This window comes from Aythya fuligula, chromosome 5 (genome assembly GCF_009819795.1).
Source record: "Aythya fuligula isolate bAytFul2 chromosome 5, bAytFul2.pri, whole genome shotgun sequence".
NCBI lineage: Eukaryota > Metazoa > Chordata > Aves > Anseriformes > Anatidae > Aythya > Aythya fuligula.
The window spans coordinates 36,204,863-36,218,140 of record NC_045563.1 but is presented as its reverse complement, the minus strand read 5'-3'; the positions used below and the strand labels follow the sequence as shown (position 1 = coordinate 36,218,140).

At 46.1% G+C, this 13,278-nt stretch overlaps 1 protein-coding gene across 3 annotated transcripts in view; it reads right to left on the bottom strand.

The window, feature by feature from the left end:
• LOC116489552 (deubiquitinase DESI2-like) overlaps positions 1-1,808 on the bottom strand; it is a 75,086-nt gene extending 73,278 nt beyond the window's left edge. For all 3 annotated transcript variants that reach the window (XR_004253298.1, XR_004253299.1, XM_032187979.1), the window contains exon 1: positions 709-1,808. Coding sequence is in view for 1 of the 3 variants with exons in the window: in XM_032187979.1 (XP_032043870.1) it covers positions 709-747 (39 nt within the window). In the remaining 2 variants the exon portion in view is untranslated. The remainder of the gene's footprint in view (positions 1-708) is intronic.
• Between the last annotated feature and the right edge of the window lie 11,470 nt (positions 1,809-13,278).

The window sequence follows — 13,278 nt, the reverse complement described above, 5'->3', positions numbered from 1 at the left end:
TCACCCAGGGAGTTTCCACTGACATTGCCCCTTGCAGAAGGAGGGCAAGGGAAGCAACTTGCTTCGCTATGAACTTCCAGGAAACGTTTCCAAGCAGCATGTCCCTATGCTCCTCCCTGTGCTGAAACTTCATCAGTTCAGACTGCTTTTTACTCCTGCTGTTCCAATTAACCTTCAGAGACAATGATTAACTACTATCTCATGTATACGAGGGACTGATCCAGATTATTAGCCTAGAAACCACATCCTTAATATAATTCTACAGATGTTTCTCATCCCTGGATGATATCCTTACCCCTTCCTCACAGCCTGGCAGTCCTTGATCACTCAAAATTAAATGACGACTGGCTGGCTCCTAGAGAGAGGTGATCACATCTTTCTTAACTGGGACACTGGAAATTAAAAAGTCCTCCCCTCACCCACTGCTGCTCCTGAAAAATCCTGCAGAAAATCCAGCACGGTTTTACCTGTAATCTGCCACAACGTGCTGAACATTTCAAAGAAAACAAAAATAAATAAACAACAGTGGTCAGCGTCATCTCTGACAGCCAGAACATGGCATATTCAGATGAGGAGGCTGCTGGAGGAGGGTGGACATCCCCCTCCCTGGGGATCTGTGCTTGGCTCCTCTTCGTGCAATGCCTGCCTCCGAGCACAAGCTCCCTCCCCGTCCCTCTGCTCCCACAGCCCGAACTGTTTCGCACTCACCATATCATAGACGTTGAGGATCACCGGTTCATTGGCCATTGTTGATTGCAGCGGAGGCTGGATGAAAACCTCTCAAGTCCCTGCCAGATGTGCGGTGCTGCCCCCAGGGTACGCCTTCACCCTGAGGCAGGCAGAAGGAAGAGCCTCATCCTGCAGCCTCCCAGGGAAGGAGAGCGGAGGGAGGAGGAAAGGAGGGAAACCTCACGGCTGCGGGGTGCGGGGTAAAGTTGGTTGCAAGAAGGCAGGAAGGCTTGGGCTGGTGTTGCTGGTTGTACAGGGTTTATTCCACCTCTCCACAGCGTGACGGATACCGGGTTTCCTTCTAACTCTGCAGCTGGCCCCCCGGGGGTCTGTAGGTTGATGCACGGCCACCGTCGGGGTGTGTGAATCCCACAAATGACAGCCCCAGCCCCAGGGACGAGCCCTCCTCTGGCTCCGGGGGCAGCAGCAGGAGCAGGGGGGGGGAGATGAGCTCTCGGCGTCCTTCTGGGCAGCTCGGCGTGCTGAGGGCTGCAGATCCGCTGGGAGCCCCGATGGAGGGAACCGGGGCTCAGGCGCTCCGGGGAGGGGGGCTGTCGGCCCCCGGCAGGACGCGGCGAAGAGGCTGTGCCAGGGGGGCTCCGGCGCGGGGCTCGGCGGTGGCGAGGAGCGGAGGAAGGGGCCGGCCACCCCCCGGGCACAGCCGGGATGCTGCCAGGGCCATGGCGCCCCCGGCCCGGCGGGTTGACCTGGCGGCTGCGCCTGAGGCGGCTGGCGGCGGGGCCGCGGGGAGGAGGGCTCCGGGTGGGCTCCCCGCTCTTATTTCGGGAGCGGCTCGTCCCGGGCCGGGCAGCTCCTGCTGGCTGACGGACGGGGGGTCCTGCCCCGGCCTCTGGCGGTGGCTGGCTGCATGTCGGCACGGGGCAGGGCGGGGAAGGGCCGGAGTTGCACTTCTGTCAGCGGCGGGGGCCGGAGTTTCTCCTGTCCTGCAGCTACTTCACGCTGGTCTCACGCGGCCGGGCGGCTCTGCAGTGGCTTGCCAGCAAAAGCTCCCCTCCGACCTGGATGCGAGAGTCAATTATAAAATCCACTGCGGTAATTTCATCTTCCCTTCGCTCCTCCTCTCGCTTTAAAGGGAGAGAGCAGGGCGTGCGATGGTGCCGGGAAGGGGCGCAGTGGGGATTTTTTTTGGGGGGGGGCTCCTGCAGGCAGGGACGGGAGGCGCCCTGCACATCACCGCCGTGACCTGAGGGGCTCAGGCACCGCAGACTTTGTGGAGCAGCCCCCCCACCCCCCAAAAAAAATTTAAAAAAATCGATCTATATAAATAAATAAATAGCAGGGATGACCTCATCTGAGCTGGAGGCGTAGCTGAGGCTCTCCGCCAGCTCTCAGCCAACCAGCTCTGCATGGGAATCGCAGGGAGCCCGTTACATCAGCAGAGCCCAGCATGCCACAGCCCTTCCCGGCGCTGTCCCCGGCCGCAGGGCACCCATCCCGGCCGGGGGAAGCGCTCACCTCCCTCGGGCAGGGCCAGGAGGACAGCCCACAGCCCTGCAGCCTGCCCAGCCACTGGTTAGGCGGCGAGCAGGGGCTGTGTGGCGGTGAGCACATCCACGTCTTGCCTTGCTAGCTGCCTGCCAGGAAACTTTTCCCCCCAGCCGGTGCCAGAGGAGACCTGGCTTTGCCCTAAGTGTACACGCTTCCAAAGGGGAAAGCCACGTCTGGGGTGTGCAGCATGGCAGGGAGTCCTGCACAGCAATGTCATCTGGGGTAGTTATCCCATGGGTGGGTTAGGCAACTCCAGGCACCCCCAGCCCTCCGAGCAACCCCAGGTACCCTGCTGGGTGCCTTTAGCCAGCTGGCTGAGGCCTGCAGGAGCAGCCAGTGCCGGTGGGAAAGGCTGCCTCCTCCTCCCTGCCACCACAGATCCAGGCACTGCTCAGAGGACAGGTTAAACCCCCAGCAACATACAGGGACTGCTAAGCAATGACAGGCTCCCTCCACAAGGAGCTAAGCACCATCATTTGCGCCCAAACTTGCAAAACAAACCTCCTACTGAATCCCACAGGGCTCCTGCTAACTGTCAAAGATATCCCGAGACTGTTACTTTGGGGTATCTCTGCTGCTCTGGTGGTGGTGATGTTTTAGGAACACAAGAAAGGGAAAGGAGAGGGAATAGCTTATATTAGACCAACTGATGTAACTGGAAGGGAAGAGCAGCACAAAAGCTCTTCCCACACTTGTCCACATGCTTACTTGCTGAATTAATTCCCATGTCTGCTGTGCCCAAAGTTCTCTAAAATAAATGAAGAGGCTTAAACCAGGCCCACATTCCAGCAACAGACATCTATAAATATTTAGTAGTTCAGAAAAGTGACAGTCACAAGCTTAGATGTTTTGTCCTAAAAACATTTCTAAAATAATCACCCAAGGAAAGAGTAAGACCAAAATCCTACTTTTAAACTTAGAAATACAAGAAGAAACAAAACTAAAGCTAAAAGCTTGTCTTTAAATTCATCTTGCTTTTGGAGATCAAAGCCAGTCTAAACATGCATTTGTTATTTAAAGGACTTTTGCTGTAGGAAATACAGTAAATGTCACTTGTGCACGAAGACCAGGATTCACTCCACCTAACCTGAAATGTAACTGCGAGAGCTACATTATGAATGTAGTTGCTCTAGGCTCCCTCATAGGCTTATGGAAAGAAGTTGTTCCACACAGTGACACAGCCTCACCTTTTGGGTGATCCTTTGAAAATTCCTTTTTTCACTCCATTTTATTCTAGGAGACTTATTGTAACTCCTGATAGAAGGGGTCAGTCTGAATACAAATGTCCCGACATTCATATAAGCTGTTTAGCAGCCATATACACTCTTTACAAGGCTTGCTTTGGGCTATGCTAAAGTGTTTCACCTACAGCTGGGGCTGATTCCACTCAAGAAGCAGAACTGTTCTATTTCAGGTGTGTGAGTACAATTCTGCAGATAGCCACACTGCTAATAGGCACCATAATCAAAGCATTAAAAAGCATTAACATTTAAATGACTTGTAAATAGAGAGGAAAAGGGAAATTCTTACTACTGATTACAGCAGCTGGAACGAGCTTTGGGATCTGTTTTGAATTCTTTTAACCTTTTATGCTAATTTTAGGAAACAGCAGAAGCAAGCATTTCCCCATACATATGCCTAAGGCTAGACAACACCTTTGTTCACATTTAAACAGCCTGCTGCAAGGGCTGACTTTCTGAGATTCTCCACATCCCTGGACCCCCTTAGAAAGGATTCATTTGTGTTGAACTTCGTCCTTCCATACTTACTACTCATGACACAGAAGGGCACACACCTTCAAGGATCACTGTCTGTAAATCAATGTGGTCTTACAAGTGTTCTTAGATTAATAGAGAGGTGCAGTAAAGGGGTTAAAAGTAGACAATAATGCCACCAAACAACATGAAATAGAAAACCAAGAATCAGGTACAGCCTGGCACAATGACCAAGGCTGTAGCTGGGAGCACCTCAGCCACCTCCTCCAGGTTCCCAGTGACAAAAGTGGCACTGCTGGGCTCTGAAAACAGTGCTATGCCTTTCCACTGGGGACAAGAACAAAAAGAACAGCAGTGCAAGAGAGCACTCATGGATGTATTAGAGATGATGGTCGTGCCTGTCTACTTGCACTGCTAATCAGAATTTCTTGTTCAAATTAACACTTTTCCTTAATTTCAAAGGCTCCTTAGCAACCCAGCAGACAATGGGGCTTTCAGGCACATTTCACAGCTGGGCTGCCAAGTTTAAACTTCAAGACACATAATGGTCTTATCTCCACATCAGGTACGCCACCCCTGGCTGTCCATCATCCTTTTCGACAACTTGTCATTTTGGATTGTATATAGTGCTTTTGCCCACGTCAAGTTGTCATTATTATCCCATTCTGAGTACATTAGCCAAGACCATCCTTTTTAAAGGAAGTATAAAAAGGCCTTTTTACAAACTGGAGATAGTTTTTATCAAGTCCCTAAGGATGGTGGAGGATATTCTAGAATGTAAAGAGAGTTGCATTGCTCTTCTTCCGTCTACAATAAATCACCTCCTGGGTGGGCAGCCTTGTTCCAGGAGTGCCACGGAGGCATTTTGATTGAAAGAGTTTTATCTCACTTCCACCCAAAACACTTGCAACGTAAGACAGAGCTGACTGATTTTGGTCTGGCTGTTGAATATGGGATATGAGAAAAAAATAGAGAGAGGAAATCAGCACAGGATTCTAGCAATGGCAAAGGGTCTGTGCTTTGCCCTGGGTAAAGCAATATGTGAAATAACTAACTTCAGATTGCACCACAAAAGGCAGGATAAGCTGTCAAGGATTTAAAGGAATTAACCAAGCCTGTGGGGATCCATAGCTGAAAGCTAGGTGTGTGTTAGTAGCTGGAGAAAGCAAAGTTAATATTTGCATTTGATTCCTCATTGAGCCACTCTTTATTTTGTATTTTGTCTCCTATCTCATTGCAGCTACACTTCTCAACTTCTGAATATTAGGTTGTTTCTCAGGGCTGAAGGCTGGCTTCTGCTGAAGGGACAGCCTGAGTTACAGCCTCCCCCTGAGCTACAGGGGCAGGCATTGCTGGGGCAGAGGCTGGTGACTCTGGGCTGGGCTGAAATGGAGTTTCTGGGCCACAGACAAGGCTAGGGGAGGAGAGGCAGGGTCTTTAGGGCCTACTCCTGCCTCAGGTCCCTGGCAGTTTGGACTCTATCACTTCTGTTTACATAAAGCAATGCTGTCAGCTGATAGACAAATCAATATACACTGAGACTTAACCTGGAAATCAGGATGGAAATGCTGAATATCCATGTTCATTCTGATATTAAAGATTAGGCAAGTAGTTATGAATATCATTACTGCAAACTCATGGCACTAAGTAATGGTTCAAGAGCAGTCAGTGCATGCAGTGAAGAGGAATATCAGTAACTAGTGTAATATACCTAAGGAGCTAAACAGGTTTAGTTTCACAGTTTTTCACCAACCACATCTTCAGATCATTTATTTGCATGATGTTCAGAAGCTGCAGGGGGGAGAAGGGTTCCAGATTATTGGAAACTATGTGAACAGACAGGAAGACAGTGCACCTACCCAAGGAAAGGTGGCGGTTTAAAGAGATGGCACAGGTAAATGGCAAGAGAAAAGATACACCATCAACCCCATGTCACAGAGGTATAGGGAATCAAAGTGACCAGAATTCAGGCAGACAGATCTGCAGGACATACAGTCAGGACCAAAGAGAACTGACCTGAGGTCTGCCTGACGTGCTCTGATCTACCACATGTTGCCAGCTGAACACAGAATTCAGACGAAAAGGATAAGCTCCTTCAAAAAAACACACTGCTGGGGACACTGCCTACTTTTCATATGTCACCAGCCAGATAGATTACAGAGAGCAGGAAATATGGGCGCTCTTGCTCCTGCAGATTTAAAGCTCACTCCAGTGAGGAGAGCTCCCAAAGCTTCAGATTAAGGAGCTGGGGTAGGCACCTTGCACCCTTCTGGGGATGCTTGGGCACCTGTTCCTAGACTTTTCACTAGCCATTAAGCAAAGTTGTTACAGCACCTTCAGACTGCCTATTGATTAGCGTCCAGGCATTAGATACACAGGTATTAGGTCTCTTTTTCTGTCTGGCTGAGTATCATATTCTGCAACTGCATCATAGCTGCAGTTGGTCACCCTAGAAAAGCTACCTAAGGTAGTGGCACAGGATATTGATTAAAAAGATGCATACAAGCATCACAACTTATTCATAGAATTTAGGTACTACTTTTTCTATACCTAAGCCTCTTTTTGCAGTCCTTTCAGAACCTGAACATAAAGAAAGTGAAAAAAAATCACAACAAAACTGAAAGGTGTATCAAAACTAGTCCTAATTTTCAACTTTTCCAATGATTTTTTATTTTATTTTATGTGCAAAATAGGATAAAATGGAACTTGTAAGCTAATCTTACAGCTTGGTAACAGTGGTTAGTAACTATAACTGCTCCAGTGCCTTTATTTGGGTTGCATTAATTTCTTTACAAATTATTGTCGGTTGCTGTGGGTTTTGTTGTTGTTATTGCTTGGGTTGTGTTTGTTTTGTTGTTGTTGTTTTGTGGGTTATTATTCAGAATATTAATACTTAATTTCCTTTTCTTATTTTACTTTCCATAGCCTCATGCTGGATGATTAGCCAGCTGATACAATAGCATGCTGGAATTCTCTGGAGCTATCATGGCATCCAAACAACACAAGCAACCTTCTAGCTTTCAGAATTACACACCAAAACCCACATCTAATGAATGGTGAGTGCATCTAGGAGTGCCATCTGATACATTTAAGACTGCTAAGCTCTACTGACCAGCACCACCTATAGGTACCTCTATGCCAACTTTAATCGCCTCATTTCTTTCCTAGTTTTAACCCCTACTACTCGAAATCCTCTGCTAATTTTAAAGAATGAGATATAGACGTAAGGCTAAGCAGAGATGCTAGGTCTCCACCACCGAAGGAGCACCTTGTCCCTTGTTCAGTTAGATACAGGGAGTGGGCAGCTCATTCCCTCAGAGCAAGAGTAGAGTATGGCCTCACTGCTAGACCCTGGAGTTCATTCATAGGGTTTCTTAACGTGTATGGCATTTTACTGAGCTACGAGGCTTAGCAATGGGTTTTGTTTAACCCAATATACTCCGTAAGACATATCCTGGGCATTCCAACAAGCTGTTGCACACTATCTGTATGAACAAACACACCATGGCTAACCATTAGGCATGTGTGCACTGCTCATCTGATCCCTTATTTAGTCAAGCCAAAAACCACTGCAGCACCTTCTCAGACAAAACTGTTCACATTTAATAAGAGCATCAAACACTGAAGGAAGATCTGCTGTTAGAGGAAAATCTAGCAGGACTTGGAGATGGAACTACGTAAATTTGTTTCTCACTTCTCCAACCCACAAATTTGAAGAAGCCTGACATGGCACGCCTGGCATTATCTGGCTACCAATGTTTTTGAATACTGCTGTAACGTATGCTGAAATCTGTATCAAAGAAAACCAGTAATAGTGTCCCATTCCACCCATATTCACTGAGCTCAGTTTGAGGTCTTACTTGGCAATAGCAAAGTAATGGAAAGAGCCCGTGGCACACGGGCACACTGTGCCAGTGCACATTTTCCACTTTCTGCCTGTTTTTATTTACATCATGAGTGCAGCCCCAGCTCTAGTCACCATTTTCAGTCTTTCACAAAGGACAGATGTGCTAATCTTCTTCAACTCTAAAGGCAGGTTAATGGTGCCAAAGCAAAAAGCTGTGTGTTTTGTTTCCACAGAGCTACAGATAATCAAAGCTTCAGATTAAATACATTTGTTATTTAGGAAGGCTGAAGCTACCACAGATGTCCCGGAATTGTATTGGTCACAAATGGATTATTTGAATATATTTTTCCCACCACCTAGTAACAATCCTGTTACACACAAGTCAGATCAACATCTGAATAGCAAGTAAAAATATGCGAATGCAGCCACCCAAATGGTGGGGAAAAAACAATTCTGTCTAGCAGCGGTGATGGAAGAGGTTCAGCTGACAGGCAGGATAGAGAGGCTGGGAGAGGCGCAGAGGCCTCTTGTAAAGTTGATGGTGTTCACAGTTGTAGGGACACGTCTCTTACCTTTTACTAACCTCCTGCATCCAACCTAATTTTGAGCTGCTGTTCCCATCCTGCATCCTTGATAAAGGCTCACACTTCTCCAGTTCCAGGGGCACAGCTAAACACAGCCAAATGGTTATCTTGTGGTAGCTACTCCCCGCACACAAGTGCCCTGACTTCCTCCCATCCAGTGAAGAATTGGAGAAGGAGGAGGAAAGGGACAGCAGCAGCCCTGGTTCAGCAGCAGAGCCTTGGTTCCCCTTTCCTAGGGTCACTTTTCCCCTCAGTGGGAGTCAGAAGCTACATGACTTCTTCTGGTAAGAGATACACTAATATCAGTGTCCCAGCAGAGCTGCATTTGCCACCTTCATTTTCCCCATCTCCTTATTTCATGAATGCTGTGAAACACCGCAAAGCACTGCTGGTGTGTCACTAACCGCTCCAACCTCCCCACAGAGATGGCAGCTCCTGACAGGACGACTATCAATAGTCTCTGAATCACTTTGAGATGAATCAGACTGTTAAAATATTTAATAGTCATGCACCAGCTTGGCTGCTTCCTCACCAAGCTCAGACCTTACAAAATTATGAGTAATACTTGCACTGAGCAAGGAACTAGCATTTTGAAGAAAACCATCTCCATTTCTCCCGGCTCCTTCCCTCCACTGGCTAACACTGGGGCAACAGTTTTCAGAATGCTGACTAAAATCTTCTGATTAGATGAAATTATATCTTTAAACAAAGGAGAAGAGGGATCATTATAGGAATGTTTTCCTAGTTATCTTTCTCTAAATAGTCACACTATACTTTCTGCTCTCCCAAGGATGAGGAGGCTAGGTGGCAGTGCAGGCTAATGGACTAGCTTATTATTATAAGAACTAATTAAGTGAATTTGGTGTTCTTAGCATCTGGATCCGTGGCTAGCATAGATTTCTCCAGCCCTCAGTCACTGAAAAAATTCCAGGCAACAGGCCTAAGCATATAATTTTGCAAGGTTAGGCCCAGAATTAATAGTTGATAGGAGCCCACTTTTTTGAACTACCGATCATCCTCATACCTTTGCTTGAAGTAACGGAATAAGAACATAAAAAATGGCAGTGTTGCTTTGGACATGTATCAGTTTGCCTGTTCTGCCTGTTCCTTACTGTAGGAGCCATGAACACTAATGCACACACATCCACACCTACAGCCATAACCTAACCAAGGCAGCAATATCAACTTGTTACTGGTAAAAACAAAATAAAATAACTAGATATATAAACAAAATAGCATCTTTCTTCTTCCTGTTGCTCAATCTGCCTGAGCAGATAGGATTCCTCTACTAGCAAGCTCTGTTCCTATTAGGAAAAAATGATGGTATCAGTAAAGGAGTTCTGCAGGCACAGTCCTGCCAGCCCACAAAAACATACATGAGATCTTGTATACAGCCTCGTGCTCACCCCTACTGTCTCCAGTTATTGTATCTCTCAGAAAGGTTTCATTTACATGTATCTTTCTACATGTCTGGAAAGAAGAATGCATGGTGCCTGCTTTGCCCTTACTTGTATCTTTGCACGGCAGTAATCACCATCACCTTCTATGATGATAACTCATGTATAAAATAACTGCAGGGACGGATCTCCAGCTCTGAATTAGGGCGAAGGTGTGACTTTGAAGGACAGGAGTTTCTAGAATTAAAGCTACTACACGATCTTTACTTAGAAAATGGCTCCTTATTGAAAAGCAATGCACACCCTCATTCTGACCGAGGCAGGGTAAGTACAAGAGAGCATTTGGAAAAACAACAAGACTGAGCTAACTAAATCCTCCAGCTTCTCAAATCTGACATGGCTACTTGTCTAGTGTAATTTTTCTTCCATGCTTTATGATTTACATTTTGGTTGTCATGTGTTGAATCTAAGATTATGACATGCCTTACAATGATATGAGGGTACTGCCCTTCAGTCTGCAATAGATGTTGTCTAAAGAAGCTGGGTACCAAAATTATGCAATCATCCACTTTTTGATCTGCCCCAGTAGGATAACCCTGTGATTCTTATAGTACGCCACACCTACTATTTGATGAAGGGCAGGGAACTGATCTGGTTGCTCGCAACATTTCTTTTTATTTTTAGATGTGATAAAATAAATGACTGGAAGATAAATCAATCAGGTTGTAAACCAACCGAGTTGAATGGGCAGTCCTCACCGATCTAGAAACCAAAACATGTCAAAGTATCGGTGCAAATCTCCTGCTTCTAGCTTTCCTCTGCAACAGCTAAAAGCGTAGTTACAGCACTGCAACAACACCACCTGTATTCTTCATGAAAATAAAACCTTATGGGATACCAAGACCTAAATGGTAAGTCCTATATCATTTACGGCTCACCATTAAATAAGACAGATGAAATAGGCTGGCAGGCAGCAGCAGAGCAGCTCAAACCTTTTGTTGGCTGAAATGTGCCAAAGTGACAGATGATAGCTATGCCGCCTGAGCACTACTAGCACAGAGCCTTGGCTTACAGATGCACCAGCCAGCTAGTGCCTGGGACACACCTCTGTAAGTGGGAAACAATGGAACCTGCCATTAACGTACTTACACCAAGGGGAAACGTTGCTAGCTGGATGAGAAAGCAGAGACACCTCTTCCCAGCGCCAAACCAGCTGAGCTCATCCATGCAAGGCTCTGCTGTGACACAAAGGCACGCTCCTGACAATGAAAGCCTGTGGAGCGACTAAGCCAAGGGTACAGCCTAAATAGGCAGGCAGAAGAAAAAAAGACACAATGGGATGGTGTGCTGGGCTGAACTAGGTGAGTGGAGAGTAACGAAGGAGAAACACATGGCTTGAATTCCTCAGGCCTTCCCAGTCTGCTCTGGAATGACTATTTGTAATGCTTGGAGGCTCCTCTGAGATGCAGGAGACCATCAATTTTAGCACAGTAGGATGCAGAGATGCCCAACACTTCAAAAATTAGGGAGAAAAGAGCTACATGATGTGTTGGTTCCAACATAAAGCCTGAAGCCAAATGAAGAGTGAAGTCACAAGCACAGATTTTGACCATCCCTAAAGGAACCAGGATCACTAGAGTTCATCCTGAAAAGGGAAGTCTGATGAAATTGAAAAAATTAGCACAGCAATTTTTCCTCAAAGGAGTTCAGGGTTTCATTTGATATATATGTGTATATATATATATATATGTAATATTAATTATAGAGGGGTGCATATAATCATATGTACATACAGATTCACATACATATTTAAAAAAAAAAAATCAATTCTTGTGGGGAGTTCACTGCAGTATTTTTCTTCTCACTGTGCTAAAATCCCCTTACTCTATACCCCAGAAGTCTCCTCAGAGAGAATGGGGAAGAAGGGAATTTGCTTCTTTTGGTAAATCCCACTGAGACAGAGAGGGAAATCAATGTTTCCTTCAGAAAGAAAACAGCCTTTTGAATGAAAAAAAAACAACAGCTTTTACTAAAAACACGTTGCAGCAGAACAAGTCCTATCATTACAAAGAAAGGAACTGCTTGCAAAATGGAATCCCAGCAGGCACTCAACCTTTTCCCTTTCCCAGCTTAAAAGCATCCCAGCCTCATCAAGCAGCAAGGCCTCAACAAATTTATCCTTACAAATTTAAGCAGCATAACTCCACCTTTCTCTATCAAGTCCACACATACGCACCCTATCTCTCTCACTCAGAGAGCTGACATGCTAATAAATGCAAGGGGGTTAGCTGCATTTTGTATTCCGGGCATACTCCAAAGGGGCTCTTGAGATCTTGCTATGCTGATGGAATTCAGCTTGGCCTTGTTTGCAGCTGTTACTGAGATCCCAAATGGAATCAGATACAGGTCAGGTGTTTTCCATTATCTTGAACTACATTGCTTTCGAAATCTCTCTGCTAATCATATCTCTTGTACATGATATGAGAAGAGAGATTCAGAGGCCAGATTCTGAAAAAATGTTGGTTTAAAGGAAATTTCTTAAAGTCTGCTTAGTGGTATCTCCTGCCTCTGCCACTCAATCAAACTCATTCAGCCCTGAAATATATCCTGATCCCAGCAGCCGAGAGACAGCCAACGATATCCTTTGCATCAGTTATCTGTTTCTGCCCACATACACCTATAACAACTCACAGCAATCAGAACACCTGAATTTTGAATCTGTGAAACTCCCTGCTGGCAATAAGGAGACTTGCACATATGAGGCTTTTTAGATATGCACAGGGTGTGCTGTGCTCCCGTGCAGGAATAACCCTACCTTACATTCCAACTAAGTTTTCATTTGGGCTGCATCCCCATCACCCCTTATACTTGCTGCATTACTCACCACTGGCCAAAGAACAGATCACTTCCCCAGATGAGGGGATCAGTGATTCCCAGGGGAACTAACGAATCCACAGCTGATCTACCTCCATCCACTAAGGACTACTAGGGACATATCTTTGTGCAGAAACCTGCTAGATCTTCAAGCTCCACTTTTCCTTGATATGTGTTTTACTGGAACAGACAAAATACTTTGGTAATCTAACCTTTAGATGCACCCTACCCAGTGCCTGACTTGCTGAGGCCACGCTACAATGAAACCAGTACATTCATTGATACCAATCCCATCCTTCCACAGTGTCTGGCCCAAAGCATACTTTTTCTTTCATACAGACTCAGACACCAGAGTTACGCAGGTCTTCGTGTTGTGGCAGTCCATTTGGTATGTACCTTGAGTCCCCACTCTTACTGAGTTACACTATTAGCTTAGGTGAAGGGAGAAGAAGCAGAGGCTCACCAGGAACAATTCTGTGCCCTGTTTCTGGTGCATACAGTACATTACCCGGAGAGCATTCATCTAGAAATGCTGGAAGCTTGATAGAGGTGATGCTATTTTCCATCTTCTTCCCATTTTCCCTTTGATTGGCCAACATTCACATGGACATTAGCTGCCATGA